The sequence below is a fragment of the Schistocerca nitens genome, chromosome 1 (genome assembly GCF_023898315.1).
Source record: "Schistocerca nitens isolate TAMUIC-IGC-003100 chromosome 1, iqSchNite1.1, whole genome shotgun sequence".
NCBI classification, from domain to species: Eukaryota; Metazoa; Arthropoda; class Insecta; order Orthoptera; family Acrididae; genus Schistocerca; species Schistocerca nitens.
The window spans coordinates 25,836,319-25,863,726 of NC_064614.1; the positions used below are offsets into that span (position 1 = coordinate 25,836,319).

A 27,408-nucleotide genomic window follows, 5' to 3' on the forward strand; every position below is an offset into this window, starting at 1 on the left:
CCAACGCATTCTCTGGGGCATGCCTGAAGTTACTTCACATCTGCCAATGACTGTCCATCTAAGATAACATGCTGCAGCATCTCCATAAAGAAATTTCAGTCCTGTCACAAATTTTCTTTCAAACCCCATATGAACGGACATTTATTAATAAGTGTTAGTGTTGGTCCTCAGTCAGATACTTTTCAGAAGTCAAGAAATGCTCTCTCTTCCAGGTTGCCTTGACCAGTTGTTTTCACAATGTCATGTGAGAAAACTATGAATTGTAGACCAATGTTTTCTGAAACCATTTAGTTGCTATGGAAGAGGTAATTCTATTGGAGATACCTCACTATGTTTGAGCTCTGAATATGTTCTAAGATTCTGTCGCATATGGATGTCAAAGATATCTTTTATGGACAACTGCTGTTAACATTTTTGTAGAAAGATGTGACTTTTACTGTCATCTAGTTAATGGGTGCAGTTTATTGTTCTATGGTTCTTGCATATATTGTGATTAGAAATGGAGGTAACTCATCTGCAAATTCAGAATAGAATATAATAATGATTCCACTGGGATATTGAGCTCTGTTTAACTGAAGTGATTGCAGTTGTTTCTCTGTGCCTGTGACCCTGATGTCATCAGTCCCCTAGACGCAGAACTACTTAAATCTAACTAACCTAAGGACATCACACACATCCATGCCTGAGGCAGGATTCAAACCTGCAACCGTAGCAGCAGAGTGGTTCCGGACTGAAGCTCCTAGAACCGCTCGGCCACAATGGCCGGCACCCCTGAGGGAACTTAAGAGTATTGTCCAGAGGAAACAGAAGGCAGACTAGTTGCCTTTAGAAGTGATTGTCTCATCCATTGTTGTGTATGTGGGGGTGGGGTTATTGGTAAGGACCATGTGCTGATTTCTGTTGGTCCGTACTGTCTGACATGTTCTTGATTGATTATAAGCTGTAAGCTGTGCCACTGTAGACTGGCTTGTATTGTATATTACTAAGCTGGATTTGTGCTTCATCCCTGATTAATGTTCATAAAATACTGAAAGCTGTTGAGGATATGAATTGCTCCCAATTGCTGTTGGTACAGTGTATAGTCTATGAGATGGGAAAGTATTGAAATTCTGTGCTGCACTCTACTAGAACGGTGTCTCATGTTAAATTGCTCATCACTTTGTATGTAATTACGTTTTGAGTAGCCCTGATAACTTGCAAGTGCTTCCATTGAACAGAAAACATCAATCATGCGAAATTCAATTCACACTTTTCTCACATGATTGCTTTGGATCATGACAGGCAGGTAGATGCAGTATTTCTTGATTACTTGCTAGTGCTTCCATTGTATAGGAAACATCAATCATGTGAAACCCAACTCGCACTTTTCTCACATGACTTCTTTGGATCAAAGAAGATGCAGTATTTCTTGATTGTCAAAAGTATGATCATATGGGGTTTCAAGTGACATTTGTGACTGGTCTGAGAAATTTTTGGTAGGGAGGAATCAGTATGTTATCTTGGATGGAGAGTCATCATCAGATGTAGAAGTAAATTCGAGTGTGCCCCACGGAAGTATGTTAAAGTGGTACAGTGACAACTTGCTTTAAATGTTCAAAAATATAAAATTGTGCACTTCGCAAAATGAAAATAAACATCGTGTTCTATGAAAAAATAATATCAATGAGTCATTGTTGGAATCGGTCAACTCATACAAATACCTGGGTGTAACACTTTGTAGGGGTATGAAATGGAATGATCACATGGGCTCAGTCAAGAGTAAAGCAGGTGGTAGACTTCTGTTTATTGGCAGAATGCTGGGAAGTGCACTCAATCTACAAGGGAGATCGCTTAAAAATCACTTGTGCACCTGGTTCTAGAATACTGCTCAAGTGTGTGGCACCCTTATGAAATAGGACTAACAGGAGAAATTGAACATATACAGAGAGGGGCAGCAAGAATGGTAACAGATTTGCTTGATCTGTGGAGAAGTGTAAGAGAGAGATGAAGAAACTGAACTGGCTGACTCTTTAAGATAGGCCTAATTATCCCAAGAAAGTCTGCTAACCAAGATCCAGCTTTAAATGTTGACTCTAGGAATATACCACAACCCTCTATTATCACTCACATAGGGATTGTGAGGATAAGATTAGAATTATTACAGCATACACAGTGCATTCAAACAATCATTCTTATCATGCTCCATATGTAAATGGAATCGGGAGAAATTCTAATAACTGGTGCAATGGAATTTACCCTCTCCTGTGCACTTCACGTTGGTTTGCAGAATAAAATGTAGGTGTAGAAAGGAGGTAATATTATAGTGTTTACTTATGCCTGAACTTCAGCTTTGGTATGAAAATACATGCTAGAATCAGTCTGCGGTAATATCTCAGAGTTTCCCATCACTACTCGAGATTAAATTAAGCAGAAAGTTTAGTTTATTATAAACTGGAGTTTGTAGAGACACAGACAAATGGCAATTATTTGTTTTTTTCATACAGCAAAAAATGTTGCAGGTGCACAAAAAATACTCTCTAATGGTATAAAGTAGCCATTAAAGAGGATGGTTTTGAGCTCACAACAGTATGATCATGACCAGAACCTGCTGAATTAAACATTTAAACAAAACTATTTGGAAATCTGTTGGAGAGGTAGTGGAAGATACAATGAAAAATCGGTAATAGAACAATTGTAAAGGATATAAAGTTTTAACAAACCTTAAGGAAAAATGGCATTTCTTGAGTTAAGGTGGCAGATGGCACAATAACAATAGAGAGATCACATAATGGAAAATCCATGGTGGAATGTAACAATATTATGAAAAGAAAAGTTTCGATTCACCATATAGCAGAAATGCTGAGTCGCAGGTAGGCACAACAAGCAGACTGTCACAAATAAAGCTTTTGACCAGTAAGGTCTTCATCAAAATGGCAGACATGCTGAGTCACAGGTAGGCACAACAAAAAGACTGTCACAAATAAAGCTTTCGGCCAGTAAGGCCTTTGTCAAAAGGTGACGAAGACCTTACTGGCCGAAAGCTTTATTTGTGACAGTCTTTTTGTTGTGCCTACCTGCGACTCAGCATTTCTGCTATATGGTGAGTGGCAACTTTCCTTTTCATAATATTGGAATAATAGAGAGAAAATACTTCATGAGCATTGCAAGCTTTCTTTAAATGCTTGTGAGGTTCAGGAGATGAACAGGTAGATAATAATGAAAATAATGTCACTCCAGATGTAATGTGAGAAGAGGTTGTAACTCTACCATTCTTTCTTTAATAATAAATATCCAGAAGTCAGACTTATATGGTCTAAGTGGTGTTTCTACTGTAATAAACACAGTTTTTAACAATCGGCCAGCTGGGGTGGCCAAGAGGTTCTAGGCACTACAGTCTGGCACCGCCGCGTATGCTACAGTCGCAGGTTCGAATCCTGCCTCGGGCACGGATGTGTGTGATGTCCTTAGGTTAGTTAGGTTTAAGTAGTTCTAAGTTCTAGGGGACTGATGACCTGAGAAGTTAAGTCCCATAGTGCTCAGAGCCATTTGAACCATTGTTAACACTCTGAGCAGTATTGAGATGAGTAGAAGTTACACTAAAATTATACGTAACCTGTTGTTTTTGTTGCTGCCTCCACCTTGTTGAATTTTTCTTTTGAAATTTGTCTGGTTCTGTATTTGCATGTGGAAACTATGTAAATAACAGACTCATGTGTATTTTCAATTCTAGTATCGTTTGTTTGTTCTCCACATGATATAAACAGCATTACCAAAAGATCGGCTATCTAAAGCACATCAAAACAAAACACACTGAGACAAGGCAGCACTGCTGCATTTCTTTATACAGAATTTTAACAATGTATTTCAAAATAACCCATTATTAATTTGCACAATTTCGATGTTATAACTAAAATTTACAAAACTTAAATTAACTGATAATACAGCCGAATATGGTATAAAATACAAAATCGAATGACATAATTTTTATAGTATCATCTTTGATTTTAAATATGAAAATCAATTTGAACTTTAATTACAATAATGTCTTTCATATTATTTTAGTTTTGTAATTAGTTATAATATGGATTTTGTTACTAATATTTAATGACAGTACAGAACTCACGCTTTATCTGATTACATACGTAAAACTCACAAATATAGCTTCAAATTCTAGAAATTGGAAAGTTGCGTGGTGTAAACTGTGGAGAGTTAATTAGAAATGTAATTACAAAGAATATTAATTAAAAAGGAGGACATAAAAATAAATAATGAATGAGAATACATCACTTGGTAATGTCTTTTAAGCTGTTTCACTAAGCAAGGAGGTTTTCTGTTATTGGATTTTTGAATTACGATTTTGTTAGTATTGATTTTTCATGCTAACATTTCTGCAGTCTCTAATTATTTACTGTTACAGAATGTGGGATAGGCATAAATTCTGATTAATGGTGTCAGTCGATTAACAATTAGGAATGTACTTGGTGATGAATCTGGAATGTTACATTTTCTTATATAGACTTTAGGACATATAGAACTATACGATACTCACTCAACTATACAGACAGTATATGATATTGGACTAGTACTGTAATGTTGACTTGACATTATAAGGTATATAAATCCTTGTGAGATTGTGGGTTCCTGGAGATGGCAGAGTATTAACACAAATGGGAGGAGCCAGAGGCAAAGTAATACAAGTGGAACTTACAGACGGTTTAAAGAATGTTTGCAAAAGAAACTGATTTCATAAAATTGGTACAATGCTTAAAGTATACTCCTTCACCAGGACAGAGATTGATAAGACTTGAAAATCTATATATCTATTGCGGTTTACAACCTCATTTTAAGGAAAATGGTTTAGTAACTCTGTTCTTCCAAATGATGAAAGATGATCATAATACTTAACAATTTTTTACGTTAATGGCCAAGTTTTGGGCAGCATATGTGGGATAAATGGTATATTATTATGTACAGGTAATATAAGGTACATGGGCACAGCATATCTGCAAGACAGGATGACGAGTTTTGCATCTCCACCTGCTGTGGACCACTTGTTCTTAGCTTCACAGCTGGGAGGCATCTTGCAAGCTGTTTTGAGCTGCTGGAGATGGCGGTCATGTGTATGTGAGGTGTGTTTGCTTGTGTTAAATAGATGTGTGTGTGTGTGTGTGTGTACATGTCTCTCTTTCTTTTTTGATGAAGACTGTGGCCGAAAGCTAATGTATAAAGTATCTTTTAATTGTCTGTCTGCAACTTAATGTATCATCTTTACAGTAAGTAGCAATCTATCTTTTCCTAACATTGTTGATACTTCCACCTTCAGCTTCCATCACAGAAATTCTCTAAGCACATCTGACATTACCTGAATGACACCTTTCCAGGACATTAGATTGGAAGAAAAGGGGCGGTAGATGAACTTCATCACCAGTGGGCTCCCAGATCTCCAGACCTCACGCCTTGTGACTTTTATCTGTGGAATTTTGTAAAAAAACGCTTTTTTATCCCCTCCTATGCCTGACACTCTACAATAACACGTTGTTGAATCTGTAAATTTGGTAACAAGACACCAGCTGCTTCATGTGTGTCAGGAAATGAGTCACTGTTTTAATACAGGTTGTATACGACGCGGGACAACCGGGAGATACGGGGAAAACCCGGGAATTTTTTCATCCGGGAGAAAACCGGGAAAAACCCGGGAATTGTTTAGAATTCCGGGAATTTTTCATTGTTTTAGCTTTCAGTTAAATTTTTGTGATTTTGACTGGTAAGAACCGATACTCTAACAAAGGATATTACTGTATCCCGCTACTGCAGAATAATACTGTAGCAACAAAACATGAACGAGAGAAAAAAGTAAACGAAAATAAAACTTAAGTTGCAAAGGAATTGCACCGTATACAACAACAAAACAGTGCTCATACAAGCGTCTGCCAACAGCAAAGTGTGTCAAAGGCTTTAGGAAGACTATACAATGCTTTATAACAACAAACTGGTTCCGATGAGCGTGACGTGACAACTGTTTAAATTAGATTCGTTTGAGCTGCTGCGGGCGGGCTCTTGCGCATGCGCAGTTGAGTCGCGTTTGCGTAGTACTTCTCCCGCTTCTGGTTACTGAAATGTGGCTGGGCGCCACTATTTAATATTGCCCCAGTTGGGAAATAATAGTAAATCTGGGGCTGATGCACAGAGCAGTCTGAGTTGAGGTGGGGAGCGTCCACGTGACCTGTGTTTACGTTCAGTGATTTTGTTGTTTTCTCTTCGTTTATTGCGCTCACGTTAAATGATAACAAAACGGATTGTTGTGGCCGGGAGCTATCAAATGAATTAAAATACGTTCGCATAATTATGGAAGGCTAAAATATGTTATTAGTTTCAGATTTTATTTCTACCTTTCCGAACAGAACAATGAAGTTACTTTTGCCGGTTTGGTAAAGAGATTTGGCTTAAAGTTAATCTTTTCTGCCGAGGCAGTCAATTTATTTGAAACTAAGTGTTTAATTTCACAATATTGGCTAGTTTCAACTGTTCGCTGTATTTCAAGTGCACGTATGGCATTATGCTAAAATCAAGAACCAAACATGAGATAATACAGTACTGGTACTTCAAGAAAATTTACATACGAATGTGCATTTTAAGCCGAATTATGCGTTTTAGTATGGTTCACGAAATTTCGACGCTCTTGAAGTATCATCTGATGTCTTGTTTCTTTTATGCCATACGTAAGATCTTTTAATGTTTTACACGTACGAACATATGGGCTTCCTACGTCATCTTAGCTGCTTTTGATTGTGTAAATCATGAAATTCTGCTAGACAAGCTCAAGTATTGTGGCATGAGTGGGACAGTGCACAAATGGTTTAATTCGTACCTAACTGGAAGAGTGCAGAAAGTTGAAATAAGTAGTTCTCGTAACATGCAAAGATCAGCACATTCCTCAAACTGGGGAACTATCAAGAATGGGGTTCCACAAGGGTCAGTCTTGGGTCCTTTGTTGTTCTTATTATATATTAATGACTTGCCATTCTATATTCATGAAGAGGCAAAGTTAGTTCTCTTTGCTGATGATACAAGTATAGTAATCACACCTGACAAACAAGAATTAACTGATGAAATTGTCAATACTGTCTTTCAGAAAATTACTAAGTGGTTCCTTGTAAACGGACTCTCACTGAATTTTGATAAGACACAGTACATACAGTTCCGTACAGTGAATGGTATGACGCCATTAATAAATATAGACCTTAATCAGAAGCATATAGCTAAGGTAGAATATTGCAAATTTTTAGGTGTGTCCATTGATGAGAGATTAAATTGGAAGAAACACATTGATGATCTGCTGAAACGTTTGAGTTCAGCTACTTATGCAATAAGGGTCATTGCAAATTTTGGTGATAAACATCTTAGTAAATTAGCTTACTACGCCTATTTTCACTCATTGCTTTCATATGGCATCATATTTTGGGGTAATTCATCACTGAGGAATAAAGTATTTATTGCACAAAAGCGTGTAATCAGAATAATAGCTGGAGTCCACCCAAGATCATCCTGCAGACATTTATTTAAGGATCTAGGGATATTCACAGTAGCTTCTCAGTATATATACTCTCTTATGAAATTTGTTATTAACAACCAAACCCAATTCAAAAGTAATAGCAGTGTGCATAACTACAATACTAGGAGAAAGGATGATCTTCACTATTCAAGATTAAATCTAACTTTGGCACAGAAAGGGGTGAATTATACTGGCACTAAAGTCTTTGGTCACTTACCAAATAGTATCAAAAGTCTGACAGATAACCAACAAGTATTTAAGAAGAAATTAAAAGAATTTCTGAATGACAACTCCTTCTACTCCATAGAGGAATTTTTTGATATAAATTAAGAAAAAAAAATATTTAAAAAAATTAAAAAAATAAAAATAAAAAATAAAGAAAAACAAAAAAACACAATAAAATAAAGTTGTTATATTAACTTAAGTATGTTGTTAAATTAACCTAATTATGTCATGTATTGGAAAATTCGACTCGTTCCACATCATTACGAAATATAGTATTCATGATCCATGGAACTAGTATTAATCTAATCTAATCTAATCAAGCGCGGTGACGCCTGTTACTGGCATTCTCCTGCAACTGCTGAAACGAACCTATTTCTAACAGGTCGCGGGAAAATATTGCGAATGGTGGTTTGAAAAGCGTTACATTCAAAGCAGATTTACTTTTACGCAAGATGAACTATATACGATGAATTTCTTAAATCACAAAGCGTTTTACTCTCATTTAAAAATCAACTCTTTGAGGATGACCATTTAGAAGAATTTCGAGCCCAAAAGATCAGACATTTACATAATTTTACTGGCACATTTGTGTGATGTATCTTAAAGTGTAGCACGCGCAAAAAAGATCAACATTGTATGTGGAAGCTTAGCTTCTTTTCCAGTTTATTAATCTTCGAGACCAATATTACATGTGAATGCTGTGTGTATTAATTTAAACCATTAACTTTTCTAATTTGTGTTTTCGCGCTACTTAAGAGTGATCTTGCTATTGGCTCACGACATCACGTGTCCTATGCTGCCGCCAGCTGGCGAGATCACGTGACAGGAGCTATGACTGTCTTACAAAAGCGCATCGCAATCACGATTTCAATGTTTCGGAAAGTAACATGCGGTGTTTGGTGGAATTCAAATTCATACCTTCGTAATACGAAAGTAAGCAGCGTACATGTTGCACATCAAAGGTCTTTCAAAACGTGTCTTCCCCCCCCCTCTGAGTTTCGTTTTCTAAAGTGCCGGGAAATTCTACTCCCGCATATAAAACCATAGCCGAGGAAGAGTATAACACAGAAAAAGTGTATTTTCATCCAGGTTAAAGTGTATTTTTAACCGGGAAATCCGGGAATTTTTTTTCCTTGTCCACGTATACACCCTGTAATATTTCTTGTGTAAAACATGGTACTCACATTGAATGCACAAAAATTTTAACTTTTCTTTTTCCAGGAATGTTGGAAATGCATTTTTCTATCTCTTGTAGTTTGGATGCATTAAATGTTTGAAGTCTGTTCCTTCTTTTTGAATAGCCCTGTGTATGTGTGTGTGTGGGCATGTGCGCGCGAGCATGTCAGACGGTTATATTTTATAATTAAAGTGCAGCTACACAGAGGTTCAGCATGGGCTGTAATTATGTGGCAGCAAAACTTTGTAGTATGCTAATGTGGAACTGATTTACACTAGAAAACAAATTAGTTCTAGTTGTGGCCACCAGTCGCAAATCTGGCACTGAACACTGTTTGTATGACAGTATAACATCAATGCTGTCATTTGACAAGCTATATGTGAATGAACATTATGGCTATTGAGAATGGAGACAATGCACTGTTAGTGAAAATGTTTTATGTGAGTGGCAACATTCCAGTGCAGCATCGAAAGAGTATCGCCAACTGAAAGATCTGAGGAGAGGCCCAATGTCATTAAGTGGTTTAAAGAAGATGATAATTAAATTTGAAAATATGGGCAAGCATGGTGTGTTGCCTGAAAGAGGAAGGCATCTCATCCCAAATGGAAGTTGTTGAGGAGTTGCAGTTGCTGTAACTGGCCATGCATCACATGTCCCAGTTAGTGCTAGTGCTTTTGCAGTGTCACGAGAATTGTCTATCCGATGGTCAACAGTACAGCAAGTTTTGTGGACTATTTTACACTGATACCCGTACAAGATACAGAAGGTGCAGCAATTGAAACCTGATGATCTGCTGCAACATTCTGAATTTGGCTTTTGGCATGAATCAAAGTTGATGACCTGTGGCTGGGCAGTATTCTGCGGAGTGACAAGGCACATTTTACACAACAGGGTGCAGTGAATACATAGAACTGTCAACTTTGGAGCACAGAGCTGTCAAATTTGGGGTACTGTTGAACCGCACACAGATTGTCCACAAAAAGCATTGCACTTGCTGTTTGTGCCTGCGTGGCACGGATACAGGAGCAACTTTATTCTTTGTCCATTCTAATTTGAGTACAGAGTACCTGTCAGGTATATCATGATGTCTGCACGTTATCAAGACCTGCTTGTACAACATGTGAGTCCTGCTTTGGAAGAGTGCTACTATGTGGAAACAATTGTTTTCGTGTAAAATGGGAAGATGAGGCAACCCCTCATGTCACTCGCCCAGTGAAAGATCTGCTTAATATACCCTTCCGCAAATGTGTTACCTCCAAAGGTTTTACAGATGCACAGCCTGCAAGATCACATGTCCTGAATCCATGTGACTAGTGGCCCTGGGGATATCTAAGAGAAGTCCTTTACGAGGGACACATTCAATCTCTACCTGATCTCACGGCCAGTATACAGGAACACTGTAGTATCACCTATTGGTTTTCTGCTGGGAAGGTTCTATCTAAACAGCATCCCACAAGATCAAACCCGTTACAACTTTACCTGATGTTTCTCACACCTCAGGTAATTGGGCTATGCACGGTTCCGTTTAAAAGGAATAGCTCGATTATTCATGATATTGAGCCACACACACCTGCTTTAATGCCCAACAGCTAACTCACTGCATATAGTAACTTGCAGCTGTGATCCTATAGTCAAATATTTTGTGCATTGGCTAGAATTGTGAATTTAATGAAATACTCGGGAATGTTAAATAAAAGATAAACGGGTAATTAATAAAAATGTTGTGTTCAAAATTAAACTGAATAAATATTATAAAACTTGAAGGTGTGTGTGGGGAGAAGAGAAAGGAGAGGGAAGGAACTAATGATATCAGGACTTCACGCAGAATCAGCAGAGACCAGTGAAAATGTGTGCTGGACTGGGGTTTGAACTCAGGATGTCCAGCTTCCTAGGCTCGACCCTATGACCTACATCGAGCTACTCCTTTGAAACAGAACCGTGCATAGCCCTACTACCTAGGGTGTGAGCAATGTCAGGTAAAGTCACAGATGGTTCGCTCGTGTGGGATGCTGTTAAGGAGTACCTACTCAGCAGAAAACTGATAGGTAATGTCACAATGTTCCAATATACTGCCCTTCAGATCAGGTAGAGACCAAAAGTGTCCCTCGTAAAGGCCTTCTTTTAGATATACCCAGCACCAAAAGACACATGGATTCAGACGAGATGATCTCACATGTCACACATCTGTAAGACCTCTGGAGGTAACACATTCATGGAGGGGTGCATTAAGCACATCTTTCATGGGCGAGTGACTTGTGGTGTTGCCCTAGCTTCCCATCTTACATGAAAACAATTGTTTCCACACAGCTGTGCTCTTCCAAAACAGGTATTGCTTGCTGCATAATGTGGTCACGATAACATGCAGACACCGTGGTATACTGACAGGCACTCTGAGTGTATTCATCACTGCTGATTTCACATAAAGTCCCGATGCAAATGATATCATTAGTTCCTTCCCTTTCCTTTCCCTTCTCCCCCCTCCACCTTCAGTTCACATGATACGTATCACAGCTGTGGATTTCACGTGGTGCCTATTCTTTTGGACATGTCCAAAAGTACACACACCATGCATTCATATATGTTGAATAGTTTATTAATGAAAATATATCTCAACTAAACAGAAATTGGTCCTACAGTATCCAATTAAAAATACAAACAGAAAATAACCTTATCAAATGTAGTTAAGTTGCATTGAGAGCATTATGAAAATGGCAGCAGAATCCCCAACATAAATAGTCATCCTAGATATGTGAAAACTAAGTCCCTTTCATGATCACAATACACGAAATAGTCACCAGATGTAAATAGGTCAGAGTGCAACACTATAATTCACTAGTTAGCACACGCGATCTAATGAATAGAAACACATATTCTGTCAATTCTTAATTCCATATGCATTTGAAAAAGGTTAGAGTATCATAGTGGCCATACACTGTCCAGAATCAGTCACCTATATGACCAAGTGACTCATGTCACCTCAGGCAGGTCTGTCTCCTTCCAGCATGAATATAAAAGTCTCAAATATTAAAGTTTTGTAGCAGCTGTTCACTGCTTAAAATCCATCAACCTTTTGCTCAAAAAACATGCTATATCATTGGCAGGTTTGCCTTCTTCAAGAACCAACGTAAAAGTGTCCCGAAATGCTTCCTTGCATGCACCACCCAAAAAAATGTGTATCTTCCCTTGACTCCAGTGGTGTTCTGCCATGGCCTGTTTCTCCGTTGGCTGAAGGCCATCCCACCAAAAATATATCGTTCTTCATTTCATTATACATATAACATTATAACATGCTACTCAGATTCCACTAGAACTGCCGCAGGCAGCTGTTGATAATGTTGTTTTCGGATGAAGCATCCATCGACTTCTCTGGTGCTCATACGGAACAAATTGTGTAGTGGTTGTTAATAAAAAAATCAACATTACGCTTTTCTCACTTCTTTGACCTTTTCTGCTCAAGTCCCATTCCTAATCTGTTACACACAGAAATATTCCTATATTTCTTTCTTGCATTCAGAGTGCCAGATTTGCATATGGTGGCCAAAACTGGAACTTGCATCTGGTAGCCAAAACTGGAACTAATTTTTTTCTGCATTCACACATTAGCACATCTATGAAGCTTCACAGCCTTATGATAATTACAGCCCATGCTAGACCTCTGTAAGTTGTTGCACTTTAATTATAATGACAACATGATAATTCAGCTATTAGTCTTAACGCTATTGGGGTCAACATTGGGAAAATATGAAGGATTAATTTTTGAAATTGGCATATGGTTGCTTTTAGTAGTCCAGATGCTCTCTGTGCTTTTTACACTACTTTTAATGAAAAATATGTTTCCCTTCCACAGTTTAACACAGCACATGTAGCAACACTGCAAACCAACTGCACACAATAACATAGGACTCAAATTGTTTTCAGAATGTGATTAACACTGTTAGAGGAAAAGGAGCCAGTCAGTCAGTGAAAAATAATGTATCATGTTAGGCGTAAAATAGAACAACAATAAGGACAACACAGTGAAGTTTCAAAAATCTGTTTTATTTCCAAAGCTGACACTCTGCACAGACATTTATTCATGTAATTGTGTAGAAACTTTATATTAGGTTCACATGCATGCAGCAGTAAACAATACAGAATTTACATTACTACAAGTGCAGGGGAGCTGTGTACTGACAAGATTATTTGTTTATTAATTGTTCCTTTGTTATTAGACAAAACTGAACACACAACAGCTTTTGACCTGTACAATGCATCAGTCTTTGGAAACTATATAATAAAGTAGTCCTAAAATATTTGGCACCTTGAAGTCTCAAACCTCCCTTCCAATGCCACATATTCCAGAAAAAGTTCACATTTTTTTTAATAAAATAAAATTCTGAAAACATTCATCTTTCTTCATGTCAAAAAATAATGTATTAGAAAATATTTGGCATTTCATTGAAGTATATATAATATATACCATACACAGTTAAAGGTGAAGTATTATGAATATTTCATTGTTCTGGTTCCTTTAGTTAACTGGAAGAAAGTGTTTATGTGAATGGACTGTATTTCAGTTCCAGCTTAACCCATCCGTGATTCTTGAAAAATGCAGTTTTCATTTCATAGCAGAGCCACACTGCACAACAACAGTAAAAGGCTACAAGTTTTATCACATAACTGTGTCCACATTTGCACTTTACCTAAACTGCACTTTATCTTAACATTTGTTAAGATCAGACATGAATCGTATACTGAAGCCTCTCCTCTTCCTTTTGTTGTTTAAACCTGTAACAGTTGAATAATAGCCTATAAATTCACAAACGATGGAGGCCATTTGCTGAATAGCAGAAGCACTGAGTCACTGAGAAGCATATGCAAAAGACACAGAAAACTTGCTAGCTTTTGGAATAAATCATTTGTTAAGATAATTTTCCTTGCTACAAATCTATATATTTAATCTGACAAAGCTACCAGGTGAAACTAACAAGAAAAATGTGAGAAACTTTGTACTGGATAATGCTAAAACAGTTGATGAATTGTGTTAAGTGTACAGTAGCTAGCAAAAGTCCAGCTGTTACTCTAATAAGCAGCACCATAACAACATTTATGCACTCCACAACAAAATGAACATGTGTTATTGCTAATTATTCTGAATGACAAATCACCTAAGACTGATGAGGCCAAGGAAAGGATAGTAAAATGAGAAAATTGAATGAATATAGTACTGAATTTGCTAGTGCACAGCATATTATGAATACATTTTACTTTCTGGAAGTTATGGGTAACACGGAATATTATTAAAATGGAAATGAATAATTCCACTAAAGAAAAAGTGCCCATATTAACTCTGATATTTTCAATGTATATTTTGTACACTGTACTAGTTCCAGCACTCTGCTAAATAGCAGCTTGGATTCCGAAAATGTGTGCTCTCACATGAGGCCAGAATTGTTGAAATTTCTAGATCACAAATTACTATAAATAAACCTTACAAATACATAAATAAATATGATGATTCCAAAATGGAAGACTGAGTTTCAGTAACTCCATTATAAAAAGTAACAGATGAAATCAAAATGCCATTGCTTTTTCTAACAAACACATCACAAGATGAAGAAATTATTCCAAAAGTCTTAAGCTTATAATTCCATTAGCAGTGCATAAAAGGTGAGGTAAAACCCTCAACCACAGACATATTTTAACTGTGTGGATCATATACAAAACAACAGAAAATTTCATATAAAATCTATGTAACAATATGACAGTTTGGTTTTAGTCAACAGACAACAGTAAATGCCAATAAATATTAGTAACAGAGGACAATGAATGAAGGTTGTTTGTGTGAACTTAACACATTCCCCAACATTGTTTCTTTACACTTTCATGTCTCATAACTGGCTTTTTTTTAACTGGTGAACAGACTACCTTTAAATTCCAAAGTGTCACGTTAATTATAATTATTTTAATATTGCACACTTTGCAAATGCACATCTTATTTTCTTTTAAGCAAACAAGCAACTTTTGAAAGAACTATTAAAAAATTTACTTGTTTCACATCTTAAGAACTCCTAAATGCAATACAGTTAGAAAAGCTGGATCTGATGAGAAAGGAGGTCACATTCAGAATTTGGCAACAATCTTTAAGGCACCCGACAAATTAGTCAGCATATTTTATGAACTATAAGATGCTATGGACTGTAAGGCGCACCTTAATTTTTAAGCAGCTGTTTGAAAACTATAGTTACGCTTCTGTGGAATTCCTTGTTTCCTCTCTTCTGACAAAAGTATTAGTGTAGGTTTTTTGTTATCTGTGTAGTTTTATTATTCAGACCTTTAAACCACTCAGATATTGCCACTCATTGTGCATTTTATTACTAAGCAATGTATTAATACTATACATACCTAGCAAGCAGCTTATCAAGCTGGCTGGTATCTCGATCACATTCAGCCTCACTCAGTTCTTGGTTATCTGAGAATCCAGATGGGGGCTGTAATTGATAACTGGAGAAGCTGGCTTCATCTTCAGCAGAACTAGATTCTGGGCTGTTGAATAACAAGGATTGTCCAGGTGATTAAAAGTATTCTTAGATCAATGTGCAACTAGGAAAAAAACCACCTTCTGAATATAAGACAATTTGATATTTCTTTCTTTCTTAACTGAGAATGTTACACATTTTATAAAGAGAAAGAGAAAGACAAGAGATTTGGTTGTACATAGTAGAGTAAATTTTAAATTTCATGGAAACAGTAAGTAGTAAATAGCTTCCTAAAAGCTCTACTCTATATCAGACTATGGTTAAGTGTTATACACAATCTATGGGTCTGTCTCATGCTTCTGAACTTAATGTCATAAAAACAATGTGCTAAATCTCAAAATGATATGTATCATGAGTTTTTGCTTGTTGATTTCTTGATAATTATCTCTAATTCTCGGCAAATATGGAACTTGTATTATGACTGTTGTTTTGAAAGAACTACCAAACTATCAAAAATTTTTTGAAGCACATTCTACCTCCCAATAGGCCTCGCTTAGGGGTCACACAGTTATTACATAAAACAAAAATTATTCCAATGACTGCTCAATAATAAAGATTCAAGAGATATACTGTAATGGTATGACATTACTCCTACAAAAATGTATAAAAAAGAATTTACTGGCAAATTCATAGAGACAGAAGAGATCTTCATGATGCAAAACTCTCAGTATTGGTGCTAGGAGGAGAAACTATAATATAATTGTAAAATTGACTGAAAACAATGGACTTGAAACTTTTCTTGAACAAAATATTTTCTCTCTGGATATACCTGGTATTCAAGAGACCACTGGATTATTTAAAAACCAACACCAGTACTTAGAGTTGATCCTCCTGGAAGTAGGAACTTACCAGCTCACCTGTCTCCTTGAGAATTTAACAACTTCTGTACCAACACTCGTAGAAAAAATAACTGAAATACTGACAATCGAACATTGCCATCAACGAAACAAGAAACAAAATAAATGGTGAATAAGAGTCAATCAGCAGAATCACACAAGTGTGACAGATTTGCAAATAAAATATAATTTGAGAGAAGAAAATGTACAGGGAAAATAATCCGAATATGTGTGTTATGAGAGAATGGAACATGGGGAATATCCAGAACAACAATCATTGAAGAGCAACATAACTGCCAACAGAGATACAGAAAAGTACATTCACAGTCATAACTTTGGAACTAACAGTTCCCTCCTTGGAGAGATCGATGGATAGAAAATGGTTAAAAAGGAAGTGCAGGTCACCCAGACCCCCAAGGTGAGAAGGGCCCAACTGTTCTGAGGTCTCCTCATGACCTCACGACAGCTGGGTATGATCAAGATTACAAATTTAGGATATGCTATCTGGTGAAAATTGAAGTATTTGCAGCAGGAAGTAGGCTGGTATAGTAATTGTGACCCTCTATGCCAGAAGGCACCTAACTTCTGCAGATAGATCACAACAATTGCAACAAGTTGCATCCACCAAAGTGAATACTGTCCTCTAATGTAGTTTCTATCTTGTATTCTTAATGAAGAAAGTCTGACTTTTTCATTTCTATAAACCTAAGAAAAAGCACCTGATACACAGAATTTTCTTTATAAGAATAGCATGAAGTTGTATACAATTTCTAGAAACAAACCTTGACTACCTGGCGAGCGACTGCTTTCCTCTCTTGCTGCTGCAGACAGAATAATGCTGAGGAGTATGTCTTCTGTGGGGAACAGGTGAAGTCTCATTTGATTCAGTACTTGAATCAAGGCGATAAATTTCTGTAAAATATTTCATTTAGTAAACATGTGCCTCATAATAAGCAAAGTATTAGCTTCTAAGCACTGCTACATGTGCATCAACTTTAGACCTACAGTACACACTAGCTTGCTAAAACTGTACTGACACAACAATCATCACCTATGCACTGAAGGGCTCGAGAACTTCTGAGAACTATACAAAAACATATTCCACTGCATCTGGAATTATTAGAAATTTGAATTTTCATTGAAAGGTAATTGATTAAACCCAAACAAGGAAGTAGAACTGCAAAAGGAAAGGTATTGCTTTCACTTTCAATGCTTATACTACAAATTGTTCACTAATTCCCCATTCACAGTCTTAAAAATAAGTGAGAAGTTTGTGGCAGTTAATAGTTTTTATTTCATGTTTTAGCAGTGTTTATTATTTCACTACTATAAAACGTTTATTTGCTTCAGTCTACTAATGAAACCAAGACAGCAAAACTTGCACTTAATTACAATTGGAACAGGTATTCTGAGTCCCATCAGTATATGCGTGTTAATAATGCCTTATATAAGCATTAGTGTGGGCACTTTGTACAGTGTAGTATTTTCTCCCTTTCTTTTTGAATAGACTAATGAAAAGTGACTGTACTAACGTAGATACCTTTTAAAAGCATAGTTTACATCATTCAATGTCTGTTAATCAGTGTGTTTTGGATTTTCTGCACTGTCGAAATGCAGAAGTTACAATGTTGTCAACAAACTAGATATATGAAAATGAAGATAGATAGGTGGAGTATGACATAGTGCACATGAATGAAATGAAGTAGACAAAAGCTTTCCAAGAAGTGGCTGTGAATGACATACTGCAAATGAGAGAGCTTTATCACTGAAAACTAGCTCATGAAGATTAGGCATATTGTTAGGGGATTTCTCTACTTATGTGAGCTTGGGACTAGATAAGCATTGAGACACTGCTCGTGATTTTTACTAGCAAGTAATTGGAAACTGAAGATGGACTCAAAATGGCAAGCCACCATACTAAGTGGATTAGACTTCACAATTACATCATCCAGCTGGCTACTGGCTGTAGACAAAAATTTTGCAGAAGAAGATGATATTTCTTGACCATTCCTGATTGTGATATCATTCAATGGAATACAAAAAATGGAGGTGGATGAGGCATCATTGAAGCTACTGTTTCAAGGGGTAGCTCCAAAGTTAGCAGTTCAACTGCTTTTATGCTCTTTTCTTTATGAATTAATAAAAATTAAACAATGCAACGTGGAATTTCCTCGATGCCCTCATAACCTATTAACCTAGCTTTTGACTGGCCTACTTCACTTTTCCTACCTTCCTAAACAACTTCCTCTCCTCTGTCCATGAAGAAGAAACTTGTTATGAAAGCTATACTATTTTTTGGCAATTTATTTTCCTCAGCTCTCTCCATGACCCTCCCAGGGGACACCAAGGTAGTAGGCACCTTCAGTGCCAGGCGGGAGGGCTTGCGTGCTTCTGCGAAGTCAAGAGCTATGCCGGCGGTAGTGTAGCTACTGGCAGGATCACCCAAGCCGGATTGATCTTGACTGAGGAGCCAGATGAAATGTGTCCCACAACATAGGGCAGGGAGGGCTCTAGAGACATAGTGAAGCCAGCTTCCCTAGGGTAGTAAACCTAACACAAATCCTGGTCCTCCAGTTTGAGGGTTGGGTGTGGGGCTAACAACCCCACCTCATAAAAATTATACTGTTACTGAAACGCATAAGAGAGCAAACTGGACGGACACCTCGTTGACGACCTTTGCTTTTAAAACAAGGACAAGAGCGGGGTTTTGGAATGTAAGAACAATGTTCGAGTACAGAAAGCTGGAACAAGTCTCCAGGGAGATGGAACGATACAAACTGGCAATACTTGGACTGAGCGAAACATTATGGAATGATTTTGGGGAATTCAGGTTGAGAGATGGGAAGACACTTCCGTATTCAGGGAAAGGGGAAAGAGAAGACCATGAAAATGACAAGAGAAGCAAGGAGAAGCTTATTAGAGTAGAATTCAATCTCAGATCGGATTATTACAGATCAATTCAAGACCTGAGTAAGAAATATATATCTTGTGCAGTGTTATGCACCCACAGAAGAAGCAGACACTCAAGAAAAGTACAACTTCTATGGACAATTGGGAGAGGTTCAAGCCAGGAGCAAACAGAAAGACATAAAAATTGTGATGGGAGACCTCAATGGCAAGATTGGTTGTGAAAGTGAAGGGTTAGAGAAAGTTATGAGAAAACACGGTTCTGGAGTCCAAAATGACAATGAAGAGCATTTTACTGATATGTACCTTAACAACAGGCTGGTTATTGGAGGATTGGTGTTCCCACACAAACTCTGCCATAAAATAACATGGCTCTCACCAGATGGCAAGACACAAAATCAGACTGATCATTTTGCAATTAGCCAGATGCGGAGGCATTCCCTTCTTGATGTCCGGAACAGAAGAGATGCTGACTGTGGAAATGACCACCATCTTGTAATACCTGAAGTATAGTTAAAGATTGCTGCTACTGGTTATCAAGATGCAACTTGCAGGCAGAAAAGATTCGATACTAGAAAACTTCAAAACAAGGACATTAGAAAAGAGTTTGGCTGGAGTTGAAAAACCGATATACTCAGTTGGGGGTGGAGGATCAAAGTGAGGAAGAGGCAAGTACACAAGTGGAGAGGAAGTGGAATAAAATCAAGAAAACCTTCCTAAATCCCAGTGAGAGGGTATTAGGACTCTAGGACACCAGAAGGAAGCCATGGATATCTGATCTGAAGACTGAAGGAAGAAGAGAAATAAAGGCCTTGATCAACCAGTGTAGGGACGATGAAGAAAACCACGCCTTAGGGCAAGGTACAATGAAGCTCATCAGCAAGTGAAGAGAAGCACTAGATCTGATAGAAGAAATTGGGTAGACAGCTTGCAGAAAGAGCTCAAGAGGTACCAGAAAGGGGCAATTCAAAAGAGCTATATAATATCACCAAACAGTTGTCCAAGAAAAGCTTTAACTAATGTAAGCCAGTGAAGTCGAAGAGGGTGAACTGTTGACCAACAGCGAGCAGCAGCTAAAGCGATGGAAGGAATATTTTAATGAGGTGTTTAATATGGCCCTGATCCATCAAGAAGAACAAGAGCAGGAGGAACTAGACTAACAAGAAGTGCCTGCACTGCAAATCAATACTCAACCTCCCAGCACGAGCAAAATTATCAAGCTCTTAAAAGCTGCAAGACTAACAAGGCACCTGGTGTAAACAGCATGGTGGCGGAAATGTTCAAGTTAGACTATGAAGTAACAGTAGATATGTTACTGCCCCTGTTCCAAGAAATCTGGGACACAGAAACCATCCCAGAAGATTGGAGGAAAGGAGTCCTTATCAAGTTGCCCGGAAACGAGATCTGACAAAGTGTAACAACTGGTGTGGCATCACACTTCGGTAATTTTCACATCTGTCAACACCTGCTTTCTCTGAGATTGGAATTATTATATTCTTCTTCATCATACATTTCATCAATTTCTTCATCATCTGCAGAGCTAGTTGGCATATAAACTTGTACTACTGTAGTAGGCGTGGGCTTCGTGTCTATCTTGGCCACAATAATGCGTTCACTATGCTGTTTGTATTAGCTTACCCGCACTCCTATTTTTTTATTCGTTATTAAACCTACTCCCGCATTACCCCTATTTGATTTTGTATTTATAACCCTGTATTCACCTGACCAAAAGTCTTGTTCCTCCTGCCACCGAACTTCACCAATTCCCACTATATCTAACTTTAAGCTATCCATTTCCCTTTTTAAATTTTCTAACCTACCTGCCCGATTAAGGGATCTGACATTCCAATCATTGCTAAGTTATGATTAAAGTGGATTAAAGAGTGACGTCACTGATCATTGGATTACTGTGGGACATGGCAGTGGTACGTCGTCCCACTGATCTTGTTCATTACAAAGTCTTAAGTTATGGATTTACAGAGATGAGAAATCAGTTAGAAACATAAGCTGCATGGTTGTGGATTTTTATTTATGAGAGACTGGTGCAAACAGCATCATGATCTGAGCTTGAGATTTCGAAACATTTGACTTTTGACAGACCATTATAATCAGAATTGAAGGTAGTGGGTGACAACAACAAGTAGCCTTTGTCACATGGTGGGGTGAAGGTGCGCCCAAAAATGTCAAGCCATTATGTCAGTGGTTCAGAATGCATCGGAAGGTCTGGAGGGCTGGTGTAAGAATACAAAAGGGGAAAGAAACAAAAGTTCAACAACATAGTTCGTATGGACAGACACCCCATGGCAATGAACAGGTGGACCCTTCCCAGGCTGTGCAGCACATGGAAGGAAAAATAGTCGCTCAGAAAATTACATTATGTAAGAGTTAACCTAAGTGGAAAATTATTTCAAGTGTTGTTATGTAAGGGTCTCCACAGGAGGAGCCAGTGTAGGATTCTGTACATACAAAAACAGGATGTATTAGTAAAGGGGATTGTAGCCCAAGAAAGTTAGAATTGGGATGACAGACTATTATTGTTGGGGGATCACAATAGGTATTTGCTGAGATAGGACGTGTGTCAAATGGCAGCCCCACCTTGCTGATATAATAAGCTTTGTCCTTGTCTTAGCTCATTTTAAGTTGCCAATGTCTGATTAAGTACAGTAACGTGGAAGTGCTCTTAAATTATGTTCAGAAAGCATATTCTGTGTGTGGCAATATTTTGCAGATTTAGACAAAGCTTATGTAATGCACCATCAGGTCATGAATATGGGTTTAGATTATTTTGTGTCTTCGAGAATACTGTATGACTTATTGTCAGCATATTCAGAACCATCCTAGTATTTTATTTCTAAGTCCCATGTGCAGAGAGCATTAATGGTGTCATAGAGAGTGCCACCATGATATTTTATACATGAGTAACTATTCTGCTGGAGGCACAAGGGCCTTTGCAATGGAAGTAATTTTCAGTTGCACATGCTTCACTAATTCTGATAAGTAAATTTGAAGCTTTACATAATTATTGTAAAGCATGTACATTAACCAAGTTGGAGCAGACAGGGCTCCAAGATTACTTTGTTCTTTCTTTCACGGTCTACGAAATTCTCCCGGAGTATTGTTATGTGAAAGCAAAGTGTACACAAGTTTCACATATGGGAGTGTAGCGTATGAATAACTGTATAACTGGTAGGGTCAGGTAAGGTTCACAGATCAAGTACGAGTGGCTTGACTTTGAGTATGCAGTGCTAGAAGGTAGGTCTGTGTCATCACTCAGTCACACATCTGTGTTAGTTCTACACTTACTGTGTCTGCCAGTTTGTTCTACATTACATTGCAGGGCAGCATATTGGCTGTTATTTTCTCTTTGATTAAACTAATGTACGCTTAGGTCAGTAATAAATAGTTGGAGAACTGTTGATTAGCATCAAAAATGCAAAATCAAATTAAATTTAATCACCTGAGGCAATTTAACATGTTTCAACTAGAAACGAGTGATTTGGAGAGATTATTTACGTTATACTCTAAGGCAATCTGATGAAAGAGTTTGGGTTTGCTGAGTGCCTGGAGAACGCTACCTGCCATTACATGCAGTACTCAGGGAAGTATGAGGAGGTGGTGTTGCTATGATATGGATACGTTTTTCATGGTTAGACTGTGGTCCCTTTCTTGGACTTCAGAAAATACTAAATGCAGAAGGATATGAACAATTTTATGGCACTGTGTACTGTGTGTGTTAGAGGAACAGTTCAGAGATGATGATTTTTTTGTATTAGGTTTGACTATGACCTTTGTCAAAATGCAGCATCTGTGATGCAAAGGTTTATGAGCAATAACATTTCTGGAATAGACCAGCCTGCCCAGAGTCCAAACTTGAAGCCAATGGAATGCCTTTGTGACAAGTCAAAACATCGAATTCACTCTAGACCCTAGCATTCAGTATCATTGCATTCTCTGGTTCTAGCTCTTGAGGAAGAATGGGCTGCCATTCCTCCAAAAACATTCAAGAACCTCACTGCAAACAGTCATAAAGGAGGCGGGTGGACACATCTCACATTAGTGTCCACTAATATGTGTCTGGATACTTTTGATCAGATAATGTACAATTGCACATTTAAATACAGGAAGAGTAAGTTTGGAAGTTGCAGAATCTATCAGCACAATGGTACTTACCTAAACTTCTTGCTGTAGGCTGCTTAATGGGTACTCGGTAACTGCTAACTGCAGATGGACTACCACTTGTGTCAGATTCTGAGTTCTGACTCAAATCAGCTTTGCTGTGATGCCGCTTCACATTGCTTTTCCTGTGGAGACTGCCTGTTAGTGCTTGCTGCTCATTGTCCCCTTAAACAACCAATGAAAGTCAAATAATGAAGTTCTTCATTTGATACAAATAATGACAGACAAAAAAATTGAAATTGTTTTAGGCTATTTAAACTTTTACATATATTTTAATGAACAAATGTCTGACAATTAAAAATACATTTCAATAGTTTGATTCACTTGACAATGTTACTGGAAGCCATTAGTGGAATAATCATATAAAGTTAATTGTATGAAATGCAGATACTAGAGTGAGATTCACAGGAATAATACTAAAGGAAGGTGAGTGACCCATGAAAGAGAGATTACAAATCCTCATTACACCAATTCTAAAGTATTTTTCAACAGTCTGGAGTCCTTACAAGGGAGAATTAATATGGCAGATGGATCCAGAGAAGTGCAGCATGTTTCCTATCAGTCTATTCAAAATGCTTGAGTGTGTCACACACAGGCTCGTTCAACTCCAGTGGCAGACACCTCAAGAGAAAGACTGTGTATAATGGAGAGGTTAACTGTTAAAATTTCAAAAGTGCACAATACAAAGATTCACAAAACATATTACTTCTTCCAACATACATCTGTTACAATAATGAACACTTTTTGGATTATCACCAGAGTTGTGACATTGTCTTGTCACCACATTACAATGAGTTTTGTCATCTTCAGTCTAATAAGCCACGGCTGCAAAATACTAACATGAATTCTTTACAGACGAATGGAAAAACTGGTAGAAGCCAACCTCGGGGAAGATCAGTTTGGTTTCCGTAGAAATGCTGGAACACGTGAGGCAATACTGACCCTACGACTTATCTTAGAAGATAAATTAAGGAAAGGCAAACAAAATGTTTCTCGCATTTGTAGACTTAGAGAAAGCATTTGAAAATGTTGACTGGAATACTCTCTCCCAAATTCTGAAGGTGGCAGGGGTAAAATAAAGGGAGCGAAAGGCTATTTACAATTTGCACAGAAACCAGATTGCAGTTATAAGAGTCGAGGGGCATGAAAGGGAAGCTGTGGTTGGGAAGGCAGTGAGACCAGGTTGTAGCCTATCCCCGATGTTATTCATTCTGTATATTGAGCAAGCAGTAAAGGAAACAAAAGAAAAATTCAGAGTAGGAATTAAAATCCATGGAGAAGAAATAAAAACTTTGAGGTTCGCCGATGACATTGTAATTCTGTCAGAGACAGCAAAGGACCTGGAAGAGCAGCTGAACGAAATGGACAGTGTCTTGAAAGGAGGATATAAGATGAACATCAACAAAAGCAATACAATGATAATGGAATGTAGTAGAATTAAATTGGGTGATGCTGAGGGTATTAGATTAGGAAATGAGACACTTAAAGTAGTAAAGGAGTTTTGCTATTTGGGGAGCAAAATAACTGATGATGGTTGAAGTAGAGAGGATATAAAATGTAGACTGTCAATGGCAAGGAAAGTGTTTCTGAAGAAGAGAAACTTGTTAACATCGAGTATAGATTTAAGTGTCAGGATGTTGTTTCTGAAAGTATTTGTGTGGAGTGTGACCATGTATGGAAGTGAAACGTGGACGATCAATAGTTTGGACAAAAAGAGAATAGAAGCTTTCGAAATGTGGTGCTACAGAAAAATGATGAAGATTAGATGGGTAGATCACATAACTAATGAGGAGGTAATGAATAGAATTGGGGAGAAGATGAGTTTGTGGCACACCTTGCCTAGAAGAAGGGATCGGTTGGTAAGACATGTTCTGAGACATCAAGGCGAACAGAATTAGGGAGAAGAGAAATTTGTGGCACACCTTGACTAGATGAAGGGGTCGGTTGGTAGGACATGTTCTGAGACATGGAGGACAGCGTGGAGGGTAAAAATCATAGAGGGAGACCAAGAGATGAATACTCTAAGCAGATCCAGAAGGATGTAGGTTGCAGTAGGTACTGGGAGATGAAGAAGCTTGCACAGGATAGAGTAGCATTGAGAGCTGCATCAAACCGGTCTCTGGACTAAAGACCACAACAACAACAGGTAAGTGCTGTGTTTATGTCTTGTTTGCTGGACCACAGACTCCTCTGCTGAGGGCCCAACAGGAGGACCAATTGCATGCTTCTGGAACAAATATTGCTGCTGGTGGTTGTCAGGGTAGGGGAAGGGGGGTGGCTTGGTGAGATGAATGGGGGAGTCCAGATGTCAAGTCCTGGTGCTGCTGCCAATTTCACCAGCTGCATCTGCCACTTTCACATCAGAGCATTCTTGACGTATTCTAACCGGCAGCAGCAGGACTCAACACCCAGACCCACCTCCATCCTGCTGAAGGGACCCACCACCACCAGCCATGATATCTCTTCAAAAGCACATAACTGGTGCATCCATTTGGCTCTCGGCAGAGGAGTCTGCAGTCCAGTGGCTATAAAGGAATGAACTGGACACAAACATATACATTCACATAATTACAGATGGTTAAAATTAGCTTCAGTTTTCTGGTTTTGTTTTATTTCCACATTTTTGGCAGTCAAGCATTAATTGCCTAGAAAACAATGAAGTTATTTTTGTCAGTTTGCTAAAGAAATTTGGCTTCGATTAATCTTTCCCAAAATTTATTTGAAACAAAGTGTTTCATTACACACTACTGGCAAGTTGCAACTGCTCGCTGAATTTCAAGTGCACGTTTTCATACTCGTGCACATGTGGCAGAACCAAACATGAGATAATACAGTAGTGGTAATCCAAGTAAATTTGAAATTCCGAAAACCTCACTGAGGAGCTTAATATCAGGTTGCGGTCTACTTCATTTTCATTATGAATCTGGACATACAAATTACGTATTTTGGTATGGTTTACAAAATCTGATCCTCTTGGAATATCCTCTGATGTCTGGTTTCTTTTATGATGTAATATAAGATCTCTTAATGCTATATACATACAAACATACTGGCTTCCTACCTCATCCCTACCTGAGCACATGCAGTAATGCCTGCTCCCTGGCAACTGCTGAATCAAACCTACTTCTAACAGGTCACGGGAAAATATGGTGGTTTGTAAAGTGTTACTTTCAAAGTAAATATTCTTTTACACAAGACGAATTATGTTACACGTGAGAACGTGCTATGCATTTGTCAAATAACAGAGCATTTGTATGTCATTTAAAACTTTGAGGACTAGCCACTTAAAATAATTTCGAGCTCAGAAGACCAGACATTTATGTCATCATTTAAAATTTTACTGGCACATTAACGAAGGGCAAACCTACGTTTCTAGCATTTGTAGACTTAGAGAAAGCTTTTGACAATGTTGACTGGAATACTCTCAAATTCTGGAGGTGGCAGAGGTAAAATACAGGGAGCGAAAGGCTATTTACAATTTGTACAGAAACCAGATGGCAGTTATAAGGGTCGAGGGGTATGAAAAGGAAGCAGTGGTTGGGTAGGGAGTGAGACAGGGTTGTAGTCTCTCCCCGATGTTATTCAATCTGTATATTGAGCAAGCAGTGAAGGAAACAAAAGAAAAATTCGGAGTAGGTATTAAAATCCATGGAGAAGAAATAAAAACTTTTAAGGTTCGCCGGTGACGTAATTCTGTCAGAGAAAGTAAAGGACTTGGAAGAGCAGTTCAACGGAATGGATAATGTCTTGAGAGGAGGATAGAAGATGAACATCAACAAAAGCAAAATGAGGATAATGGAATGTAGTCGAATAAAGTCAGGTGATGCTGAGGGAATTAGATTAGGAAATGAGACACTTAAAGTAGTAAAGGAGTTTTGCTATTTGGGGAGCAAAATAACTGATGATGGTTGAAGTAGAGAGGATATAAAATGTAGACTGGCAATGGCAAGGAAAGAGTTTCTGAAGAAGAGAAATTTGTTAACATCGAGTATAGATTTAAGTGTCAGGAAGTCATTTTTGAAAGTATTTGTATGGAGT

The 27,408-nt window shown here is 37.9% G+C and overlaps 1 protein-coding gene across 1 annotated transcript in view; it reads right to left on the reverse strand.

Annotated features, from left to right (window-relative positions):
• Positions 1-13,109: 13,109 nt before the first annotated feature.
• Positions 13,110-27,408, reverse strand: part of LOC126257762 (Down syndrome cell adhesion molecule-like protein Dscam2) — a 381,956-nt gene continuing 367,657 nt past the window's right edge. The window contains exons 29-32 of the mRNA XM_049955588.1: positions 23,365-23,535; positions 17,079-17,199; positions 15,318-15,458; positions 13,110-13,700 (exon numbers count right to left, since the gene is read on the reverse strand). Coding sequence (XP_049811545.1) covers positions 13,649-13,700; positions 15,318-15,458; positions 17,079-17,199; positions 23,365-23,535 — 485 coding nt within the window. The 3' untranslated portion in view covers positions 13,110-13,648. The remainder of the gene's footprint in view (positions 13,701-15,317; positions 15,459-17,078; positions 17,200-23,364; positions 23,536-27,408) is intronic.